The sequence below is a fragment of the Typopeltis vanoorti genome, chromosome 2, assembly GCF_054136105.1.
Source record: "Typopeltis vanoorti isolate ZY-2024b chromosome 2, IOZ_Tvanoo_1.0, whole genome shotgun sequence".
Lineage (NCBI taxonomy): Eukaryota > Metazoa > Arthropoda > Arachnida > Uropygi > Thelyphonidae > Typopeltis > Typopeltis vanoorti.
The window spans coordinates 39,599,742-39,623,299 of NC_143550.1; the positions used below are offsets into that span (position 1 = coordinate 39,599,742).

The window sequence follows — 23,558 nt, forward strand, 5'->3', positions numbered from 1 at the left end:
GACTAGACTGTTTCTTAAACTATCTTCTCTGGCAGTTATATGCTTATATATTTATCTAGTTTTACTCTATTTAACTCTGTAGAGTCTAATTAGTTTACATTCAATTTTGGTATTTTATGGCAATCGCATTTTTATTATTTTAATCTTTCATTTCAATTAACATTTCTTAGTCCTTTCAATTTTATTGTGAATATTTTTATTTCACATTCAATAGATTGTGTGAACTACTCAGCTCATGCTCAGTTGTATCATTTTTGTTATAATTACTGTACAGAGTTTAATTTGTCCGATGAATATTTCACACTGACACATATTTACTGTATCAAGGTTTTCACATATGCTTTCATTTATTTAAATACAACCCAATTTGCTGTCTTAATATTTATTAATTTAATTGTTCAAGTTTAATTTTCACATCAAGTATGCAGTAGTAGCTAGATTTTTGGTAACTCTGGCAAATTCTTAGGCGTGTAAATTTTTTAATGTAACAATTTTGATAATTGTCAAAATATCCCGTCATTGGCACCTTCTCTTCTAACACCAGTGCCTTTGGCAACTGCACCAATGCTACAGTGTTCCTACATCTCTGAAAGCATGTATATGGTCATCAGCATGTAGCAGGTAGTCATATGTATTGGCTGCAATCTGTGTGTGTATAGAATACAAAGGCAAATATTTTCATAGTATACTTATATTTATGCATGTATACACACACACACACACATATATAAACATCATATATAACACATATACACTGGTGTCCAAAACCTAAAGACAAATAATATTTCTGAAGATTATGACTGCAAATTTGCTAGATGTTTGCTAAGAGGTTGCCCTCACTCTACCACAGAGCATGAAGACAGATTTTTAGTTATAACAGCAAAACATAATCAATGCACCATAGCAGGTCAGCTCCATTCAAGAAGGACTGTGGCATGACATCTGCAACAAGTAGGTCTATATGCCCGAAGGCCTGTAGTCTGCATCCCATTCCTTTATCCAACAGCTCATCATGGAGCAAGATGTCTGCAACAAGTAGGCCTATATGTCCAAAGGCCTCTAGTATGCATCCCTTTATCCACAGCTCATCATGGAGTACATTTTCAGTGATGCTGTACCTATAAAAATTGGACAAGACACCAATGGGCTAAATGTACTCTTTACAGATGTGAGTAGCTTTAGTCTTTCCTCTGACTCTAGATGATACTTGATCTGGTGTGAAAGTGGCACCGCTTACCATCGCAAGAATGTTCTTCAAAGGGATAGATATGGCGGTGCTGGGATCATGGTGTAGGGAAGCATTATGCTTAATGGATGCACCAAGCTACAAGTGCTAAAAAAAAAGGGACTATGACTGGTGAGCAATAGGGCAACAAAGTTCTTCAATGTCATGTTCGATTGTTCTGTGGTGCTGTAGGCGAAGAATTAATTTTATAGATGACAATGCCACACCACATCATACATGAGCAGTGGAGACCAAGGATATTAACTGAATCGAGTGGTCAGTGTGTTCCCCGGATCTCAATTTCATAGAACATGTTTGGGATGCAATAGGACCCCTCCAGAAAACAAGCAAGGCCTTATCCTTGCTCTGAAGGATAAGTGGATAGGTTTGTCTCAAGAACTCCTGAAACACCTGGTGCTAAGCAGGGTATGACGTTGCGAGAACTGCATCACATTCAAAGTAGACATATTCCATACTGAAATGTCTCTCTGCATAATTTTCTGTAGGCACCATACATTAATTCTTAACTACGTCTGTAGGAATTTTTAACTGTTGCCAAAAACGTATTGAAATTTAATTTCTCAGAAATTTATAACACATTTTTTGTGTTATTGTGTAATATAATTTATTAGTATGATAGCAATAAATTTATGTCCAGATTTGGCTGTAGTGGTAAAAAATTTTTCATACATAGTAAAAATGTAGTTCATCCTTAGCTTTTGGACACCAGTGTATATTTATATGTTAATTATACTTATGCAGGCCTGGCTGACTATGCAGTTAGCAGCTCTACATGACCAACCAACCAACAAGCTTTGAGTTTGGATTCTACTATGACATGGAGATGTTAGTGAATGTTTTTAGGTGGCAGATGATTTTCATCATCTATTGTGAAACCACCACCCTGCATAAAAACCCAAATTGGCTTGCAAAAAAAGTACTATGTTTGGTCTCTAGAGTAGGATTATCTAATCCTCAGCCCAGGATATTAACTCCAAATGTCCATGTTGGTGAAGTATATCAATCTTAAACGTCGTATCCACGTTATTTTAATGGAATATCAATGGCACTGAAATTTTAATGGGCACTTTGCATCCATTGCAACCTTGACATGTATACATATCAAGGCCAGTTGAAGTGGTAAAGTGATATAAAACAATATTAATAGGAGAAAACAAAAACAGCCTGAAATGTGAAGACTAATGAACAAATGATATATCAAGAAGCTGGACATGACAGGCAGGATTGGAATAATACCTTGCCATTTATATAGGATAAATGGCAACAAGCAGGATTGGCATAAATATATAAGTTAACAAAAAAAAAAAAAAAATTACATAGTCTAAAATGTCAAGACTAAAACACAAATTATGTATTAAGGCACTGAAAATGAGATGTTTAGTAGAAATTTTAAAATTAAAAATACATCAGGATATTACTACTTTCATGATATTCTATTTTATAATAAATGGATTAATTAACAAATCAGGCTGCAAAAAGGCTATGCATAACTGCTAAGACCTGCTAAGTTAACCATAATTTAAGCATACCTTATACGGTCTACAAATATGCTTTTTATTTCATCATAACGCATATCTATTTGTAAATCATTTTACAGTATATACAGACTGCTTGGTATAAAATAATGAATAATGTTTTATATGGTATTTAACATATTTAGAATGAAAAATATTGAAATCTATTATAATACAGGCTGAAGTAATAGTTTTTTTTATAGAGCATAAGTATATAAAACATTTTCATGACAGTAAAAATTCATTTAGTTGAGGGAATTAAAAAAAAATAATTTTGATTCATTTCAAACAGATTACAAATTAACTGGTTAGTCTGATGAATTATACAATGATTTTAACATCCTACTTACAGTCATCAAATTTACAGCAAGTATTTATAATTTGGAAGAGCAACAAAACTCTGTTTTGTTAATGTATGGGTATTTACAAATGTGTTAATTACTGTTCAAGAATTATAATAAACATCTGTTCTGTCATTCATTGGATATACAACTGAATCACATTACAGTGAATTTGTATTTGTAGGAATAGCTTATTAATGTTTGCTGTAGTTAATCTACCGCCTTTCCTTTAAAATAGCATTTGCTACGATGGGACTTGGGCGCTAGACTTTTCAGTAGTTTGTTATGAGCAAATTCACTTTATGTAATGGTATCTAACAAAGCAAGAATTGATACAACCAAGAAAAGTTAAAATTTCAAGAACCCAACATTTCAACATTTGAAGTGGCAGGAAGAACATGAACTTGCATTGCTCGACTCCAACTATATACCTGTCCAGAATCAAAACACTCGGAACGAGCCATACTGATTTCCCCTGGTTTACTTGATTCTGAAAAATAAAAGGCCAGATTAATATTTCTAAAATTCAATTTAAGTGCATTATTAACAACATCTTTTAATGAATGGGTCTGCATAGAGACCAAGAAATGTGCAGAATGACACCATACATGTACTGACTTGAAAACTCTTCAAGTAGGGGGGACATCACAGAAACCTATCAAAATCATAGTTAATAGAGAATTATTTCAAACAATTCTGCAATTTCTTGGGTTGTAACAATACACAACAAAGAAATGAGAAAGGGAAGCCACAAAATACTTATGTTTACATTTTGATTACGCTGCTAAGCACAGTCAAAGGGTTGCTGATTTTGCTACTGTTTTCAATTAAAGATGCAAGACATCTGAATCTTCAACAATTTTCTGCAGCAAAACCACTGTCAGTGTTCTGTGATGCACAGGGTGATTCCAAGAACATTCTCTCTCTTTCTTTCTCACATTTGAATTTTTTTTTTTTTTTAAATTTTTTTTTACAGGGTCATGATATTTTTTCATCTCTCAACAAACAGTGTCAAGCATGTGGTTTGTAATCTGCTTTGTGCTGATTTATAACTTTGCAGTTTTTGGTGTTCTGTTCTCTTTTTTACCTTCCCTTGCTTCCATTCTATTTTACAATAAGATGCAAATAGCAGATACAGTTTTACAATAAGAAGTGGGTATTATAAGGAAAACTTCTGTTAACAACAAATGAACATAATATTCAGTTTCTTAGTGAGGAGATTACTTCAGTCCCAATCACACTTATTAGCAGAGGAATATTAGAACAGGAAAAATTCTTAGGATAGTCTCCTACCGTCTGAGTAGTCCATAAATTGCCTTTAAGATTACCTAATATCTAGGTTATACTGATTCCATGCTCCTCTGGTCTTTCATACTTAAGAAAGACTGGTAAACCAACAACTATACTGAGGAGTACATAAAGATTGTATTTACTGCCTTGAATAAGAAAAATCAGGCTTCACAGTCTGTGCGCTCTGAACTAAGCACAGAATCTATTGAAATAAGATGTGTTATATAAAAGTCGATTATCTTTTAACAGTTTGAAAGATTATTTAAAGTAAGCCTTTTAATCCACAAGTAAAATCTAAATACAGTAATCTATCATTTACCCGATTCATGTATGTCAATCAACTTCTGGTAGAGCACTACGTAATTGTACTTCAATTATATGCTCCAGATTTGGTGTCAGTGTCCAAGAGTGTATCATCATGGCTGTTCAGAAAACTCACATCATTAGGTTGTTACCACTAATAAACTGATCAATCTGTATATCTGTAAGTTTTTTTTTTTTTATAGAATCATTTTATAAGGCTTATAAAATGATTTATAAATAGTCTTGCTTTTTTGCAAGCTGCATTAACTGCATTGCTCTTTTTAGCTTTTTTTTCTCCCTTCGGATTTTTGTCATGTAAAATTATTTTTTTTTTTCCTTTTTTGGAAATTCTACCACAGCAGATCAGTATTGTGGAGTGAGTTAAGAGCTAGATAATGGTTTCATACCAGGCATTGAAAATCATCTTGTACCTAGAGGTATTTATACACAGCCATAATACAGTGGAACTGAAACCCACAGCCTATATTATAGGATCCACCTAATTTTTCAATCTAAATCCTTTTTTTTTCTCTTTAAACAAACTATTTTTTAGGAACTAGAGATCACACAAAGGGGTAGTTATGCTATAGTATTTATAACTAAAAATGAAGATAAACTTTTGAATAGGAATCAGTTTTAAGTATTATGTTAACAAATTACAAAATAAGATATTGGACAAAAAGGAATGGGGGGAATTTGAGTCATTAGAGAAGACATCTAATAAAGAAAATCTGATTTTTGTTGAAAATATAAACAGCAGGCTCTGTTCAACACATGGTCTAATTATTATCATCATAATGATTGTAAAAGTATTGCCAACAATTACTCCTGACAGTAGACAGAGAGCACACAAAGAAATAGTTTTGCTAATTACATTATTCTTGATGGAGATGTTTTCATGTGCAAGAGTGTATACAAGGTATTTAAAAAAGGAACTGTCTATTATAGTGTTCAGTATAATATCCCACATGAACAAATATCTCACTGGGTAAAATAATCTAATTTGCAAGCTCATTGTCATCAAATTCCTGACATGTACCCTCAAGGAGCGTACTGGATGTGATAGTACTACATGTAAAACTTACATCATTACTAACTTCCTATCTACAATTTTCCTCCAGATCAATCTGTTACCTGTCAAGACACCAAAGCTATCAGATCTTATATTTCTATCTTCTAAGGGACTTTTTACTGTATCAGTTCACCTATATCTTGGTCTTCCTCTGGGTCCTTTTCCTGCCAACCTGAAATAGAACACTTGTTTTGCTAATCTTTCCTTTCCCATTCTATTTAAGTGACAATACCACCTGAGATTAGCTCTGTAACACATTCCTGGATGCTAACAATGTTAAGTTCTTTTCTAATATCCTTGTTTTTAATATGATATACTGTCACTGATGCCATCTGTTCACATCTCTAATCTTTCTCAGGACTCTCAATATCTGCAGTCTACAGTCTTTGGTCAAGTGTTTTATTTCTAAGCCAGCTCTCAGATCCATAAGTTAAATTTGTTTGAACACTGTCTTGTATATAGCTAATTTAGTGTTTTGACTAATTTCTCTCTTATTCCATATAAATTTATTCAGTTGATATCCTACCATACCAGCTTTGTTGATTCTGTTGTATATTTCCATATTTAACTTACCATCTTCAGTAAAAATCGTGCCTAAGTAGCTGAAATGTTTTACTTGTTCTATAGGTTCTCCATTCAAAATGCAGTTGATATTTTCAATGTTTCAGCCTATTTTCATTGTCTTTGTCTATTACAACAGTTATTCAATTTAGTCAGGAAATCTTGTAGACTTGTAGCAGATTTATTTAGAAGTATAACATCATCCACATAAAACAAAGATCTCAGATTAACATCTCCAATTTTGATATCAGGTTTAATACCGCTTTCCTTCATAATGTGATCCATATAGATAATGAATAACAGAAGGGATAATGTACATCCTTGTCTGACATCAAATTTAATATTAAACCATTTTCCTGTACTTCTTTCAGTTCTAACTGCTGACTTACAACTCAAGCAAAGCCTAAGTATTGCTTGATATATAATGCCCCATTGACACCATACAACTGTAGCATTTTGAATAGTGTTTCAAAATGCTACAGTTTCAAGGTGCCAAGAGAGCTTGTGCTCTCTTGGCACCTTGTCATATGCCTTTTCCATATCTACAAAACTTAAATACAGATCTTTGTTATATCCAAGATTTCTCAACTATTTGTTGTAAAGTGAAAATCTGATCCTGACAGCCTCTATTTGGCCTGAATCCAGCTTGTTCTTCACCAAAAAGTGAAGTATGGGTATATATTTCTGATTTCATGCCTGGCCAGTGTTTTTTACCACTGTGCTGTCACTGATTGTTTCATTTAGCAATTTCTTGAAGTCATTACTCCATACATCAAGGATATATTTTTCTCCAGTTTTCATGTCACCTTTATCATCTCTAATTTTTTACAGCACTCTTTCCTCCATTACTGAGCTTCTTCAACAACCTCTATATTGCCACCTTCTTGATATTTATTTTCTATGTTCTTACCAAGGTCTTCCTATGACTTTTGTTTAGCTAGTTTTACAGTGCTTAGCTTTCTTATATTTGTCTCTGTATTCTCTAAGAGCACAAGCTGACTTATTTGACAGGAACTTTTGATATGCTTTCATCTTTTCCTTCACAGCCTCTTTAACTTCCTGTGTCCACCATGGAGTTCTGATTTTTATATCCTTGCAGACAACCTCACCACATGCCTCTTAGGCTGAATCAATCAATGTTTTATTCAGAGTTTGCCACTGAATCTCCAAGGTTTGATTCCTGTTCTCAAACTCTTTCATTTTTTTTTTCAATAATCTTTGTGTATTTTAGTCTACAGTTCACATCTGAGAGCTGCTCAACTTTTATTCGCTTTAAAACTTTCTTACATGTTATTCTTTTCAATATGAAATTCAATTTTATCCTGCTCAAGACTAAATGATAATCACTTCCAATTTCAAATCCTCTGTTCACTCTAGTGTCCTGCACTAGGGAGAAAACATCACTCTCAACAATAACATAGTCAATGAGACTTTTCTTATTCCTTGCCTCTTCTCTCCATATGAATTTGTGCACATTTTTATGCTGGAACATTGTTAGTAATAACCAGTCCATGTCCTGAGCAGAAATCCAACAGGTATTTGCCATTATTATTAGCTTTGCTCTTTTCTCCAAGTTTTCCGAAAATATTTCTGTATGTCTAACAATCATTTCCTACTCTGCTATTTAGATCCCCAACAAGGACCAACTTTTCATTTTTCATTGTTTGTTTCATTTGCTATTTCTAAAGCCTCAAAAAACTCCTCCACTTCTACCTTAGTCGAACCTTCTGTGGGACTTCACATTGTCCAGTTCCCTATTCTGGTATTTGTCCACATCACTCTGCTTGATACTGCCTGCCATTCAAGAAGATTAGCTTCATATTTAGCATTGAATAATATGGCTACTCCTTCTTTTCCTTGATTGTCATTGCCTGAATATAACATTTTGTATTTATTGCTCAAAAGATTTCCCCAGTTTTTGTCCTTTATGTTTCAGTCACCCCTATTATGTCAATCTGATACTTATCCAATTCCTCAGCTAGCTCCATTTCTTTGCCATTCAGGCTTCTTATGTTGATAGTATTGATCTTGAACTCTGGTGATGTTGAGTTGGATTGGTGTGTGTTTTAAGATGGATTTGAATATTAAAGCATGAAAGAGATTAGAATTTGAAAGCTCTCATATGTTAAATGTAAACATGCATATACAAATAGTACTGAAGAAAAGTGAATGATTTGAAACAGTAACACTGCTGAGTAGTGAAATATAAAGAATACATTAATTGACTCAGCCAGGAAAGCAGCATGTGGTGAAACTGACTGTGAGGGTAGAAAATTAGACCTATGGCAGATACAAGAAGCAGTCCATAAGAAGAAATCATAGAGAATGTTTATTGCTAGCAAGTCAACATGTTCTCTCAGAAGGTAGAAAGGGAAAGAAAAATGTACTGCTAAGTTATATGCAAAAGTAATGAAAAAAAAGTCATGGAATGATTTTTAAAAAATATCTAGAATATAAATAAATATCACAAAGCTAGAAAAATGTTTTAGTGGCTAATAAGAAAGTTTAAACACTGATGGATAGCTCCAAGTTATCTCCTAAGCTTGTCATAATCACGAGTCTTATATTTCCACACATATATTCTTTCTTCACAGAACTCTGCATATGCTAGCCACAACCCAGGTGATCACTCTCACAAACTGGAGAAAAGTGCAAAACCCCACTAACAATTACATCTTCTGATGAAATGATCAGATCGAAAAATTCTGATCCTCACATGCTGCTTGAGATAGTTATCACTGAAGAACTTGAGAAATTTATTTTCCTTATTCCCAAATGCTATGTCTTCATTCCAATCTATATCAACATAATTAAAATTGCCCATAAAATTTTTATCTTTCCTTTGTTCGTTAATCCAAGTTGTTTATACATTTCTTCACCACCATCCTCCAGATTCTCTGGCCTCTAGCAATATCCAACTAAATATGCCGTCCCACTTTACACCACACTGCCTCATAACCATTGCCACTGTTTCCCTCTTCCATGTCTACCTTATGCGAACATTATTCTCCTGCTATCCTCATGAAAAATACTGTATCTTTCCGTTTCTATTCTCGTTAGGATATCATCTTCAATTAACCATGTTTCACTTATTCCAATGATTTTGGGACGAATAAACTCAATCAGTGAAATCATTTCATCTCCCTTATTTCTTATACATTTGTAAACAAACACAGCAGTTCCTGCAAGGAGATCATCATCATCATCATCAAATTCCTGCCATGTACCCTCAAGGGGTGTACAGGATATGATAGTACTACATGAAAAAAATTACATCATTATTAATTTCCTATCTACAATTTTCCTCCAAATCAGTCTGTTACTTGTCAAGACTCCAACATTATCAGATCTTATATTTCTATCGTCTAAAGCGCTTTGTACTGTATCAATCCACCTATATCTTGGTCTTCCTCTGGGTCATTTTGCTGCCAACCTGGCAGAGAACACTTGTTTTGCTAATCTTTCCTCGCCCATTCTGTTTAAGTGACCATACCACCTGAGATTAGCTCTGCTAACGCATTCCTGGATGCTGACAATGTCAAGTTCTTTCCTAATATCCTCGTTTTTAATATGATATTGCCATTGATGCCATCTGTTCACGCCTATAATCTTTCTCAGGACTCTCATATCTGTGGTCTCTAGTCTTTGGTCAAGTGTTTTACTTCTGACCCAGCTCTCAGATCCATAAGTTGAAATTGGTTTGAACACTGTCTTGTATATAGCTAATGTAGTATTTTGACTAATTTTTTTTTATTCCATATAAATTTATTCAGTGGATTTCCTACCATATCTGATTTACTAATTCTATTGTCTATTTCTATATTTAATTTACCATCTTCAGTAAAAATCATGCCTAAATAGCTGAAATGTTTTACTTGTTCCACAGGTTCTCCATTCACAACACAGTTGACATTTTCAATGATTCTGCCTATTTTCATTGTCTTTGTCTTTTTATTGCTGACCTTCATACCATATCTATTACAACAGCTATTCAATTTAGTCAGAGAATCTTGCAGACTTGTAGCGGATTTATTTAGAAGTATAACATCGTCCGCATAAAGCAATAAGCTGACACGAACATCTCCAATTTTGATATCAGGTTTAATACCACTTTCCTTCAAAATGTAATCCATATAGATAATGAATAACAGAGGGGATAATGTACATCCTTGTCTCACACCAGATTTAACATTAAACCATCTTCCTATACTTCCTTCAATTCTAACTGCTGACTTACAACTCAAATAAAGACAAAGTATTGCTTGATATAATGCCCCATTGACACCATATAACTGCAGCGTATTGAATAGCTTCTCTCTTGGCACCTTGTCATATGCCTTTTCCAGATCGACAAAACTTAAATACAGATCTTTGTTATATTCCCATGCTTTCTCGACTATTTATCGTAAAGTGAAGATCTGATCCTGACAGCCTCTATTTGGCCTGAATCCAGCTTGTTCTTCACCAAGCTTTTCTTCCACAATTCTTCTCAACCGTTTCTCAAGTATACTTGCATAGATCTTGCCAGGAACACTCAGTAAGGAAATACCTCTGTAATTCTCACATGCAGTTTTATTTCCCTTTTTATATATGGGTACTATGAGAGCTCTACTCCAATCATCGGGAATTCGTCCCTCTGTCCAGGCTTTCTGAACTATGCAGTGCAGCCACTGTAAGACTCTTATACCACCATACTTCAGCATTTCTGGTCGAATATCATCTACTCCTGCTGCCTTTCCACATTTCAAGCCTTTGATGGCTTTTTCTACTTCTAGTATGGATATGTATTCCTGACTGCATGCCTGGTCAGTGTTTTGCAAGGAGATGTGTTTTGCATTATGGGAGATACTGGGATAGGAGTGTTGGTAGCTTGCTCCACCTTTGCTATGAGTTGCCTGGTGTTGTACTACTTACCCAGGTAAGGTAGTACAACACCATATTCAGTCCTAAAGATATTTTCAGGTGCAAACTTTGTTTGCTCTCACTTGGATAAAGGATTAAACTAAATTTATTATATTACAGCAGTTCATTTTTAGGTCTATATCTAGTCCTATCCAAGCTACTTGTTGGTTGTGATTTCCCCATCATACCTACTCTTGCCCAATCACCTTTATCACCACTTACCACATATATCCGCTCAGTCTCAACTTCACACAACTTCTTCGCAACCCACATAACAATATATTCCATTTCTATGATGATCATCTCCATATATACATTCACTGCTACTTTCAACATCCACTCTCCCTATGCCATGTCCACCTGTCTACCAAGGCTTGCCTGTTTCCTTGTATTCCTATTCATTCATCATCTTTCACACTATTACTTCCTACTCTCGTGATCTGATCCAGTGCACTCACTTCAAAGCCATTGAAATGCAACCCATTATGCCTGTATAATTCCATTTTTCCCTCAAACACTTGCCATTCATCCACAAACTGTACTCTCCTTTCACACAGTCAGGTAGCATACCATTCATGATCTGGCTCTCCATCTCAATTCATCATTTTGCCATATCTCAGCAACACACTGACAGCCTTTCCCACTATACTGTTATCTTTCAACTCTTCTCAATAACCTCCTGATATTCACCCTTACATTCTCCTTATGTTCAATTAAATCATCTGTCCCCACAATATAACTAATTGTTTTGCTCATTTCCTCATGTCCAAAGCGGAATTATATTGCTCATTCTCACTCCTGGACACCAGACCTTATGGACCCTTTCATTAACTAATCCTCTAGCAGTGTATGGAATCTCCATACACTGTTATTCTTACTGGCTTAAACCACAACACAAAATGATGGTCCAACATGACAGAATTTCATGCTAGCTAGGACGTTGTTTGATTAAACAAGGCCCCAGTGTTTGTCAGGGAAATCGAGTGAACAGTAAAAAGTCAGCTACTGGAACACATTCCAACTGAACATCAGCAGAGTTCAAGATATTATCAACACAAGAAGCATCAATGAAAAAGAAATTGAACTAGTAGAAGAATGGGATAAGTACCAGATAACATAACAAGTGTGACTGAAACCAAGAAGAAAAAAACAGGTGAGATTTTTCAAACCAACAAATACAAAATCAAAAATTCAACAACCAAGGCAAAAAAGGAGTAGCTAAGGAGTGATCAGGGAAAATAGCAGAATGGGAAACTAGACAATGAGACTTATTTGTGTCTATGGTCGGTCCCACAAAAGATTCTACTAAGGAAGACATGAAGGATTCCTCACCCCCCCCCCCAAATGACACAATGAAAAAGGAAAAGTTGGCCGTTGTTGGAGATCTACACAGCAAGAGTAGGAAATGATTACCAGACATACAGAAATGTTTTAGGAAAATTTGGAGAAAAAGAGCTAATAATAATGATAAGTACTTGCTGTATTTCTATTCAGGACATAGAAAAACTATTACTAACACCATTTTCCAACATAAAAATGTGTAACAATTCACATGGAGAGAAGATGCAAGAAATAAGAAAAATCCCATTGATGATGTGATTGTTGATGGCAATGTTTTCCCAAGGTTTCAGGACACAAGAGTACACAGAGGATTTGAAATTGGAAGTGTTCACTATTTAGTATTGAGCAGAATAAAATCAATCACATTTTTAAGGAATGTGGAGAACCAACTGGGGTATCTACCCAGATAATGAACGAATGATGATGGGTTGGCAAATTGGGATTTAACTGACCAAATTATATTCTTATTGGCTTAAACACAATGTAAAATTATGGTATAACATGACAGAATTTCATGTTGTACAATAACATGAAATTCTGTTACCCAGTTAAACAAGGTCCCACTGTTTTTGCCAGGGAACCAGGGTGAACAGCACGAAGTCAGTTATTGGAACAAATCTCAAAACATCTGAATTCAACATCAGCAGACTTCAAGATTTGTACTATCAACATAAGAAGCATCAATGGAAAAGAAATAAAACTAGCAGAAGAATTGAATAAATACCAGATCAACATAATAAGCATGACTGAAACAAAGAAGACAAAAACAGGTGAAATCTTTCTATGGAACAAATACAAAATGTTGAATTTAGGCAATAGCAATCAAGGAAAAGATGGAGTAGTTATAGTATTCAACATTAATGAGAGGATAATCTTCTTGAATGGCAGACAATATCAAGTAGAGTGATTTAGGCAAATATTAGAATTGGGCACTAGATAATGAGACTTATTAGTTATGGTCCTGCAGAAGGTTCTACTAACGAAGTGGAGGAATTTTCTAAGGCATTAGAGAAGGCAGCAGGCAAAATGAAAAAGGGAAAGTTGGTCTTTGTTGGAGATCTAAACAGCAGAGTAGGAAATGATTACCAGACATATAAGAATGTTTTGCAAAAATTTAGAGAAAAGAGCAAAGCTAATAATAATGGTAATTACCTGTTGGATTTCTGCTCAGGACATGGACTCGTTATTACTAACACAAAGTTCCAACATAAAAATGTGCACAAATTCACATGAAGAGAAGAGGCAAGCAGAATTGGAGAGGAAAGATGAGCAAAACAAGTGTTCTTTGCTAGGTTGTCAGGAAAAAGACCAAAGGAAGACCATGATCTAGGTGGATTCATCATCACCACAAACCATGGGCTCAATGCCCATTGGTGTCCGATGCCACCTTCACTATCTTCTTCCACCTTTTTTTGTCCAATGTACAGTATCGCAGTTTCTGTAAACCCATTCCACACCAGTCCTTTATGTCGTTTATCCATTCTCTGTATGGTCTATCTCTTCTATTTACACCATCCATAATACCAAACACGAATGTCTTTATCTTCCAGTCCTCACTCATTCTGCAGATGCATCCAAATAATTGCAGCTTCCATTGTATAATCTTCTACATTAGATTCTCTTTTGGTTGTTATATCTTTGAATAGAGCTCTTCATTTGTGATTTTCTATTCTTATTCTTAGAATTACCCATTCTATTCTTAGAATCTTCCTGTAACAAGTTATTTCAAATGCCAAAATTCATTTTCTTGATTCCTTATTTATTACCCATGTTTCAGATCCATACAGTACACCACTAAAAATGCATGTTACCAGTACTTTTAGTTTTGTTTGCAGGCACTTTACTTTTCCAGATGTTATCCATGGCCTTCAGATCTGTTCTTCCCTTTGCAATCCTGATCTTTATTTCTTTTTTTTTACAGTCCAAATCATATGTCATTTTACTTCCCAATATGTGAATTGTTCTACATTTTCTATATCAATTCCATTAACTTGTATCTTTTGTTTCCTGTTCTTCTCGCCAAATACCATTGTTTGTTTTTTCCACATTCATAACAAGTTCAAATCTCTTCCCTTCCCCATTTAACAGTTTCAATATTTTTTGTAGTTCTCTTTCGTCTTCAATAATAACAATATCATCTGCAAATCCAGATTGTTAATTCTCATCCCATGTACTGATATTCCTTTTGCATCTTCCTTCATTTTATCCATTGCTCTTTCTAAATGTGTGGTGATATTGGATCCCCCTTTTTAGTACCTCTGCTTGTTCTAAACCATTTCCCCAAATCATCACCTATTCTAACTGCTACAACTGCATTCTTATACACATCTTTTAATATAGCTATTAGTTTTCTATCAATTCCATAGGATTCTAGCACTGATAATGTCACTTTCTGATCGATACTGTCAAATGTCTTCTGAAAATCAACAAAGCAAGTATATATGTTTTTGTTTTTTCTCCTAGCTTTCTCTGCAATTAACCACATTGTCAAAATCTGTTGAACTGTAGTTCTATCTTTCCTTAATCCTGCTTGCTTCCAATTGTGTTCTCAATTTTTCTGTCAATATCATCATCATCACCTTACCAAGGTGACTTGTCAAAGCAATTGTTCTGTAATTTTTATATTCCAGCTTATTTCCTTTCTTGTATAATGTCACTAATATCGATTTCACCCACTCCTCAGGCATTTTCCCTTCTTTTCATACCATATTACATATTGTTGGTGCATTTCTGTAACCATACTTTCACCACCATATTTAATCATTTCTCTAGTGATGTTATCATTACCAAGACTCTTGTTGTTTTTTAGCTGTCCTATTGCTTTTTATACCTCTCCTCTTAAAATCTTATAACTTACTACAGTATCTTGTCCACCGTTGTACAATTTTATCTTTACTCATCAATACGTTGCCTTTTTCATCTTTAATTGTGGTCTGTTTTGGTTGCCACCTTCTATTAAGTTCTAATAATTTTGTACACTTCTCTGGTTTTATGCTCTCCATAGTGCTGTTCTATATTCTTGCATTGGGCTTCTAACCAATTAATCTCATCCATTCTAACTGCGTTTTTCACCTCATTACACTTTCTTCTATATCGCTCCTCTATTTGTTCTGATGTATCCCTTCTTATCTTCAACATTATCTTCCCCTGTACTAACTTCAGTGTTTCTTGTGTAATCCACTTCTTCTGGTACTGTTTCTTCAACTGCGTCTTTTATCGCCTTCATTACTCCTTTCACTCTTAGATTCGAATTTTTTTTCTTTGTCCACGCTTTTAAGTTTCTCTTCTAACACTGTTCTGTACCTTCTACCTATTTCAGCTTCACTTATTCTTGCTGTATCTCTTCATTTCTGATGATGGGTTATTTTCTTTTTTTTGATGGATTGATACAGTAAAAAGTGCCTTAGAAGACAAATACAAAATCTGGTAATATTGGAGTCTTGAGAGATAACAGATTAATTTGGAGTAAAATTGTTGACTGGAAGTTAGTAATGACATAAATGTTTCATGTAGTGCTCTCATAATATCCTGTATCCCTGCCCACCCTACCTAGAATGCACATGTCAAGAATTTGATGATGACATCTGTTTTTTTTTCCACTAAACATTAATATGATTGCTAATCAATGTTTAAACATCCACAAAAGCTTAAGTTATTGGTCAATAGAAAAGTAATAATCTAAATCATTTGGAATCTAAGTTTTTTTTTTTTTTTTTTTTTTTTTTTTGACAGTTCATAAAATTATAGTTGAAAGACATCATTCACCACAGTATAAGCTATTATTTCTATGATCTTTATCCATCTCTTCCTAAGAATTTGATCAATCTATGGAATCATACACCAAGTATAGAATAAGTGATAATTTGTTGGTTCTAGGTCTGAAATGTATGAATGCAATCTACTCTGTGTATGTTTGGTTATCTTGTTGCAGAAGCACCTATTGAATAACCAGAGATGGATAGCACTGATGCTGAACAACATGCACTAGCTGTAATTGAGAAAAGAGAATGGCACTGATGATGATCCTTCTGGAACCAACTCAAAGGGAATATTGAATACAGCCCTCAAAATTCCAAAGGATGAATAATATAATGAATATGACTCTGTTTTTGAGCAAACTTCTTTTAAAATCGGATTGGCAGTTGTTTCATCTGGATGAAAGAACTTCTGGTCCCAATACGAAAATATCCAAACAAAGAAAAATCTTTTGATATTTGTATGTTGGATGGTTGAAGTAGAACTGCTTTTCATGGATGGTAGTAATTCATTTGATGGATTATTTGTCCTGAAAATTGGTAGGCAATTCTCTATAGATATCGATGTGATGCAAAAGTTTGTTTGTGTTACTTTGCAAGGAACAGTTTCTGATGGACTTGAAAAACCGATAAAGGTAACATAATATAGTTTTCCTTAGATTATGAATTCAGCCAACAATATGGCTGGATCATTTCTGATATTCTGACTTAATGTCTTGATTTATGAGAATATAATATAACTCTCAGAAAGTTCATGGTTAGAAATCTTGAACTTTCTGAACTAGTTAAGTGGTCTACTTCAAAGCATTCTGAACTTCTGATTTTGCAGATGTTTCAAACTGTATTGGGAGCAGTTTGTCAAGGGTTTGAACTTATAAAAGTTCTTTAATTACGTGAATGTAGCTAATTCTTTACAAAATCATTTTACACAAAGATAAATCATTCACATATCATCCATTCACAAGAACTATCCTTTTGAATATGGCATGCAAAACAGATACAATTATTTATTATAATAATAAAAAAAATCAGCTAATGATTTTTATTCCTGTATAGGTAGTAGGCAAAACAATTTTAGCTCTAACTTTTGAAGACTGAGGAGGGGGGGGGTAGTTTAATCTCCACTGGTAGCCAATCAGAGATAGCTAACCTAAGACTATCACTAATTATACATGCCATCTGGTGAAGAGATGCAGATGAGTAGTGCTACCATCTTGTGGTCCCTAATTCTGACACTATGTTTACTGTCTGAAAATAGTGTGGGTTCTATGGTTGATTTTCTTGAGTTTCCAGGAGAAAAAATCTGCTTGTCCATGCCAGAGGTTGACTACCTCAGGAACCAGTCAAAAAAAGCTTAGTAAAAGTTCCTCTAGTCGGTGACTAGAATAGAACTTATGATACTTTTCTTCGGGCAGTCTAGGTCTAGTGCCATGAACAGCATATGCTACTTCCACTGAGCTACACAGGCACCCTATTTACTATGATGTATGATAAAAATTAACCATTAACAAATGTTCTGTAATTTTTGTAGTAATGTTTATTCGTGATATCTATATATGAATAAACAAATGTGTGGTTCTTATATATAAATTTTTTGTGGGGGGGGTGTCAACCATCATGAAACAGCCTTATTACACGCATTAATGAAGATAAGGAAATTCAAACAGAATAAGCTTTACATGAATTAGCACACTGTATAAATTATATATATGTGCTGATACACAAGACATAAAAATACTATTACCTTTAGAGCTCTTAACCTGATCTCCTGGTATATACTTAGAAAGGCGGACTGTAGGGAAGGGCAAAAATCCACCTATAAGCGGCATCACATCTAAAGTTACACTATGACTTCCTGAATCTTCGATATTAATTACACCTGTAAAATAAACTTTATTCGAGTATTTGCAATATATCACAATGTCATAATAAAGAAAAAGTTTACCTCAACAACACAGAAGCAAGCACTTCTTCCATCAAAGATTGCGGAGCTACTTAAAGATGTTAACTTATGCAGTGGCATAAAATACTATATAATGCTATCAAACAAAGGAGTGAGGGAGGCTTACATTGCTGAGAAATGAAATATTGAGGAGTTCACAACTTACATATACAAAAATACTACTTTGCATTCGGATATTCATCTACCTGCAAAGTTACATCTGTAGCTGAAGAACTTCAACAAGCAGAAAGAGATGTTTAGGAGGATTTTAGGTCTGAGAAAGATTGTTCAATTGAGACTATCTGGTACAAGATAGAGACCAACAACACAAAATATATTGTTGGTTGCTGATATAGACTGTGTGCGTGTGGGAGGGAGGGGTACAGACATATGTGGATGCCATGCACTGGTAGATTAGCACAGTGAGTGCAGGCTGAACAATTATTATTATGGGGACATAGACTGAGGGAAGGAAAGGACACATAGTAAGACATAAATGGAATTTATACAGTTACCAAAGGATAATTACATGAAACAGCATGTAATGGAGGAGACCAATATCAGAAGTAGAATCCATAACCACAGTATACATTCTGCCTCCAACTGGGGAAAGTGATATGCATAACTGCAAAGCTGGTGATTAAGACAAACTTAGGAGACAGCTTAGAGCAGTGCAATGGCATAAGAAGCTACATTGAAGGAATGTTAATAGTGTATGAGGAAGTGGTCAGGAATTGCTTGAGAGAAGCAGTATTAGACTGCATCCCCAGGATCAAGAGTATAGAATTTGAATAAATAAATAAAAATTAAAGGATAACTTTTAGTTTCATACTCTTATTTTGTATGTAAAAATTTTTTAAATGCATAATAAAAATGCATTATTTCTTGTAATTAGAAATTTAATAATGTTACGTATAAGAGAAATCTTTATATAGTTATGGCCCATCGCAAACTTTTTGATTGTGATATTTATTTGTAAAAAAGGACTTATATGTAATTTAATTTTTTTATTTCTGAAGCATAAACTTGAGAGAAGAAAATATAGAACTTTTCAATGACATTTTCAAGTCATTAAAGAACTGTAGTCTTGTTTGCAACAAGCAATTTTCGTGTCACCACTATGTTACTTGCTGTGCCAGTTAGTAGTACATTTGTGCAAAGTTTCTACTTCTGAAGAGGAAGTTGAATTAGTGAGAGAGAATAATAGAACAGCTGTTGCATTGATGAGAATAGAGACAACACTTTGAAAAGTTGGACGTTTAGGGAAGAAATAGAGTTTAAAGGAATTCTTAAAGCAAAAAGGTGAGAAGTGCTATGAGGGAAACAAACAGTTATCCCAAAATTAACAGATCAATCTCTTTTAAATGAAGCTGAGCTGTGGCATAGATTAAAAGTGATATATAGTTTCTCCTGAAGTAAAGGACAGTTTCTTTTGATATGTTATGCAGAAAACATATTCTAGTTAAGTGCAGTAAAGCTGAAAATGATGAATTCTTTTTTCTGTTCAAGAATAAGGAAGAACTTTTCCAAATATCAAAGAAATAAGAAATGAATTGATATTGCAGAGAAGATATTAAAGAAGAAATATGCTCTTTCTTAAGAAAAGTTGCACAAAAATTATTTTATTGATTTTAAAGAAAAACAGGCATGAGCTAGTCAGATTTTTATGGCTACTATTTAGAGCGGAAGAAACTGTGTCTTATAAGTTTAAAGTTTGTGTATTCTCATCAAATCCTGTGATCTTGAAGAGCAGAAATCTTGTGTGATATTTATGTTCTTTATGTCTGATGTTAAGTTTGTGGGCCCTTTTCTCTTTAGGAGATAAGTTTTTATTTAGAATGCAAAGTTGAACAGAGTACTTGCGAAACAAATATTTCACACACTGTTAAAGCAATACCATGAATATACACTAATATTACTTTGTAAATAAAGATATATTTTAATTTTCTTTGTCTCTCACTCAATCTCTTATTATAATAATAATATCCTGGATTCGAATTTATGATATTAACTAAAAAAAATTAATGAGCCACTCAATCACACTATTCTTGTATATAATGACAACTAGGGAGAAGACACACAAAACCAATAGGAGTTAAATGGATGAGTAGCAATATAAAGCAGGAGCTGCACAAAAAGAAAATACTGCTGAACTTTGTATTGCTCAGCATGTTGAGCAATACAAAGTTCAGGCAAGAAGAGTGACTAGGAGGGCTAAATGAGAATATGAGAACAAATTGGCTGAGCAGACCAAAAGAAATCCTAAAGTTTTTATTTATTTATTGCTATATTACATACAAGTAAGGGGGAAAATGATTATTGAAGGATAACCTTAAACAGTGCCAATGGTACAAAAAGTGGCAGAAGCAAAAGAAATAGTGGAGTTAGTAAGTGATCATTCATGGTGGCGATTTTGAACTTGCCGATGTAACAGAGACTGATGTGAGAAATGAGATAGATGAAATTTTTTTTTTTTTTTTTTTTTTTTTTAATGTGGCTCCACCCCATGAAAGGATATATGCAAACCTATAGTATATTTGTATTGTGGGTGGGCTAAGGATTTTTAATTTATTTTTTATCAATTTTATATATATCTTTTTGTACTTTTTAAATATTTTTTACATGGTCCAGAAACCCTGCTGTAGAGACCAACTATGGAACTTTTTCAACCCACATCAGGCTTCCAATAAGCAGGGTGGTGGTCTCACATGGGAAATGAAATTCTCCTGCCTAAAGCCAACCACAAACATCCATGTCCATGTTGGGGGTCTAACCTGCATCCTGGTGGAGAGTGGATACACCAACCACTTTGCCAACCAGGCCAGCAAACATGTTCACAGCATACTGAAAAATATCACTGTGAATACAGCAGGATTGGATGGCATGTCAGTCTATGTGCTATGAGAATGTGCTAGACAATTGGCAGTGCCTCTGACCAAGTTGTTTAATCAAAGTCTCAGCTCTCGCAAGGTTCCAAGAGGGTATGAAACTTCGTGTTTAGGCTTATATCAATTCTCCAGTAGAGTATACTGTTTCAAGAACAATATATCTGCTCGGGTATAGGGGAGCAGTATATATCCACTACCCCAAAGACCAGCTACAACCTCTGGATTTACCTAAAGTTTACGATACCCTGCCGCTGCAACATTTCCTATTATGGACAAACAAGTAGGACAGCCAACATCTGTATATCAGAGCACCAAGATTACATCTGATTCCACCACTACAGCCAGCCACTCAGGATTGGCAGACCATGTCCTGGATACTCAACACAGGATCTGTTGGGAAAAATCCACCTTACTCCACCAAAGCTAATTGAAGTTCAAGAGGTTTTTCCTTGAATCAGCTACAGCTCTCATCACCAACTATCCCAATCTAAACAAATACGGTTGTATCAGACTCTCTCCCCCCCCCCATATGGGAAACCCTCATCTGAAGACAGAAAGCCCAATGTCCAAGAACACCTTCTCGGAACACTTCTCTGGTTTTTCTTCTTTATTACTGAAGTGTGCCTGCATACATGCATCTAATATAAGTGATTAATCCCTGATGATGCCAATTTGACTTCGGCAAAATATAGGATAATAAGTAAATAACTGCATTTATTAACAAATACACTGTCAATTTCCTGTAACAATATACAATGCAAGAGGGTAAGAAAGTTTTATTACATAAAGGTGGCTCCAAGACACAAGCAACATGATAAAGACAATTAGTATCTCATGAGTGGTAGTTAAGGTTAAAGTTGGTTAAAGATAGAATTAAGGAATGGGTTGATAGGAATAAGATATTCTATGATGGACAGCATCATTTTGTGAAAGGTAGGTTCTGCCTCAGTAATTTATTCACGTTTTATAATAAAATGACAGCAGGATTATATAAGGGAAACAGATACACCATGGTAAACTATTGCATCAGTTGAAGCAAATGAGAATAGATATGAAGCTGGTAGGGAGATATTCAGTAGTTTGCTGAAGTTGTAAAACTTGGCTATTATTTTATTATGGTTAATAAAACGTTTTCTCATATATGCAAGTAGAAAGTGTGTAACACTTTGTGGGGAATATCTAGAACAATGTGTAAGTTACATGATTCTACCTCGCTTCCTTCATGGTGATTATCATAACTTTTCAGCACATCCTCATAACCTACCCAACATGTACGTATTAGTGTATTTTTCAGCATCCAGGTAATCCTTCGAGCTGTTTTACCAATTTTTCTCTATGTTCTCTGAACTTACTCTCTGTCCATTATTATTCCCAAGTCCATCCCACAGGACATAAGTCAATACATTAAATCAACAGACTTATAGGGATTAGGGACTTAACAGTAATAAATATACTGTCATTTTAATTTTTAAACCTTATTATAAAACTGTACTATGCGTTACTGCCACTATAAAACAGGAGAATTATCAACCAAATCTTCCTCCACAATCACATCTTCATGATCTTCCCTATGACGAAAATGTCCAATGTGCTTTGCTCATTCCACTTATTCTTTTCATCATAAATTTGTCTGTAGCGAGCAAACACATCATATACTTTTCTTTCTACTAACAAGTAGCGTTCAACATTGGGGTCCATGTCTTCAGCCATTTTGAGAGAACATTGCTAACTGCAGAGAACATTTCTGCAAGACCCTTCATTGTGAATTGTTTAACTACTCACCTTGATTCTTGTTCTTCCTCTTCTGCAACACGTTGTTCCTCCACTTCGACCAATTCTTCATTGATCAACTCTTCAGGGGAACCTTCTGTGAGTTGAACTGTCATCATTATTCACTTCGAGATTCAGATTATTTGCTAGGCCCACTACTGCTTCACTCAATGTACAAAGGTCTTCATTTTTTTCAAAACTTCCAAAATCGAGCAGAAACCTTTTTAATGTCTTTTTCCGTATGCCACTCATACTTTAAGAGATATCACTTCGTCCCAAACTACAGCAATATTTTTAATAGCACGATAAATATTGAATGCTTTCCAGAATTGCATGAGAGTCTGGTCATTTCCTTCAGTAGCAGAAATGGCTTGTGAAAAAGTTCTCCGTAGATAATAAACCTTAAACACTACATGGAACTCCCTGATCCATCGTTTGGATCAATCAAGTAGCATTTGGAGGGAGAAACATGACCTTGAACTTGGTGAAGATCACCAACATAAGACGGATGACCTGGAGCATTATCTAGAATTAATAAAATTTTAAATTCAATATTTTCTTTCACACAATAGCTTTCTATTTCACTCGCATTACAGTTGATTAAGGCATTCACAAACAATTTTTGAGTCATCC

The 23,558-nt window shown here is 34.5% G+C and overlaps 1 protein-coding gene across 2 annotated transcripts in view; it reads right to left on the reverse strand.

The window, feature by feature from the left end:
* Nucleotides 1–608: 608 nt before the first annotated feature.
* Nucleotides 609–23,558, reverse strand: part of SIDL (SIDL trafficking protein particle complex subunit 10) — a 248,066-nt gene continuing 225,116 nt past the window's right edge. The window contains exons 20-21 of one of the 2 annotated variants that reach the window (XM_090411063.1): nucleotides 18,070–18,204; nucleotides 609–3,591 (exon numbers count right to left, since the gene is read on the reverse strand). In XM_090411063.1, the coding sequence (XP_090267189.1) occupies nucleotides 3,458–3,591; nucleotides 18,070–18,204 (269 nt within the window). In that variant the 3' untranslated portion in view covers nucleotides 609–3,457. Of the gene's footprint in view, nucleotides 3,592–18,069; nucleotides 18,205–23,558 lie in introns of those variants that run through there. The other variant, XM_090411072.1, reaches the window with a different exon arrangement.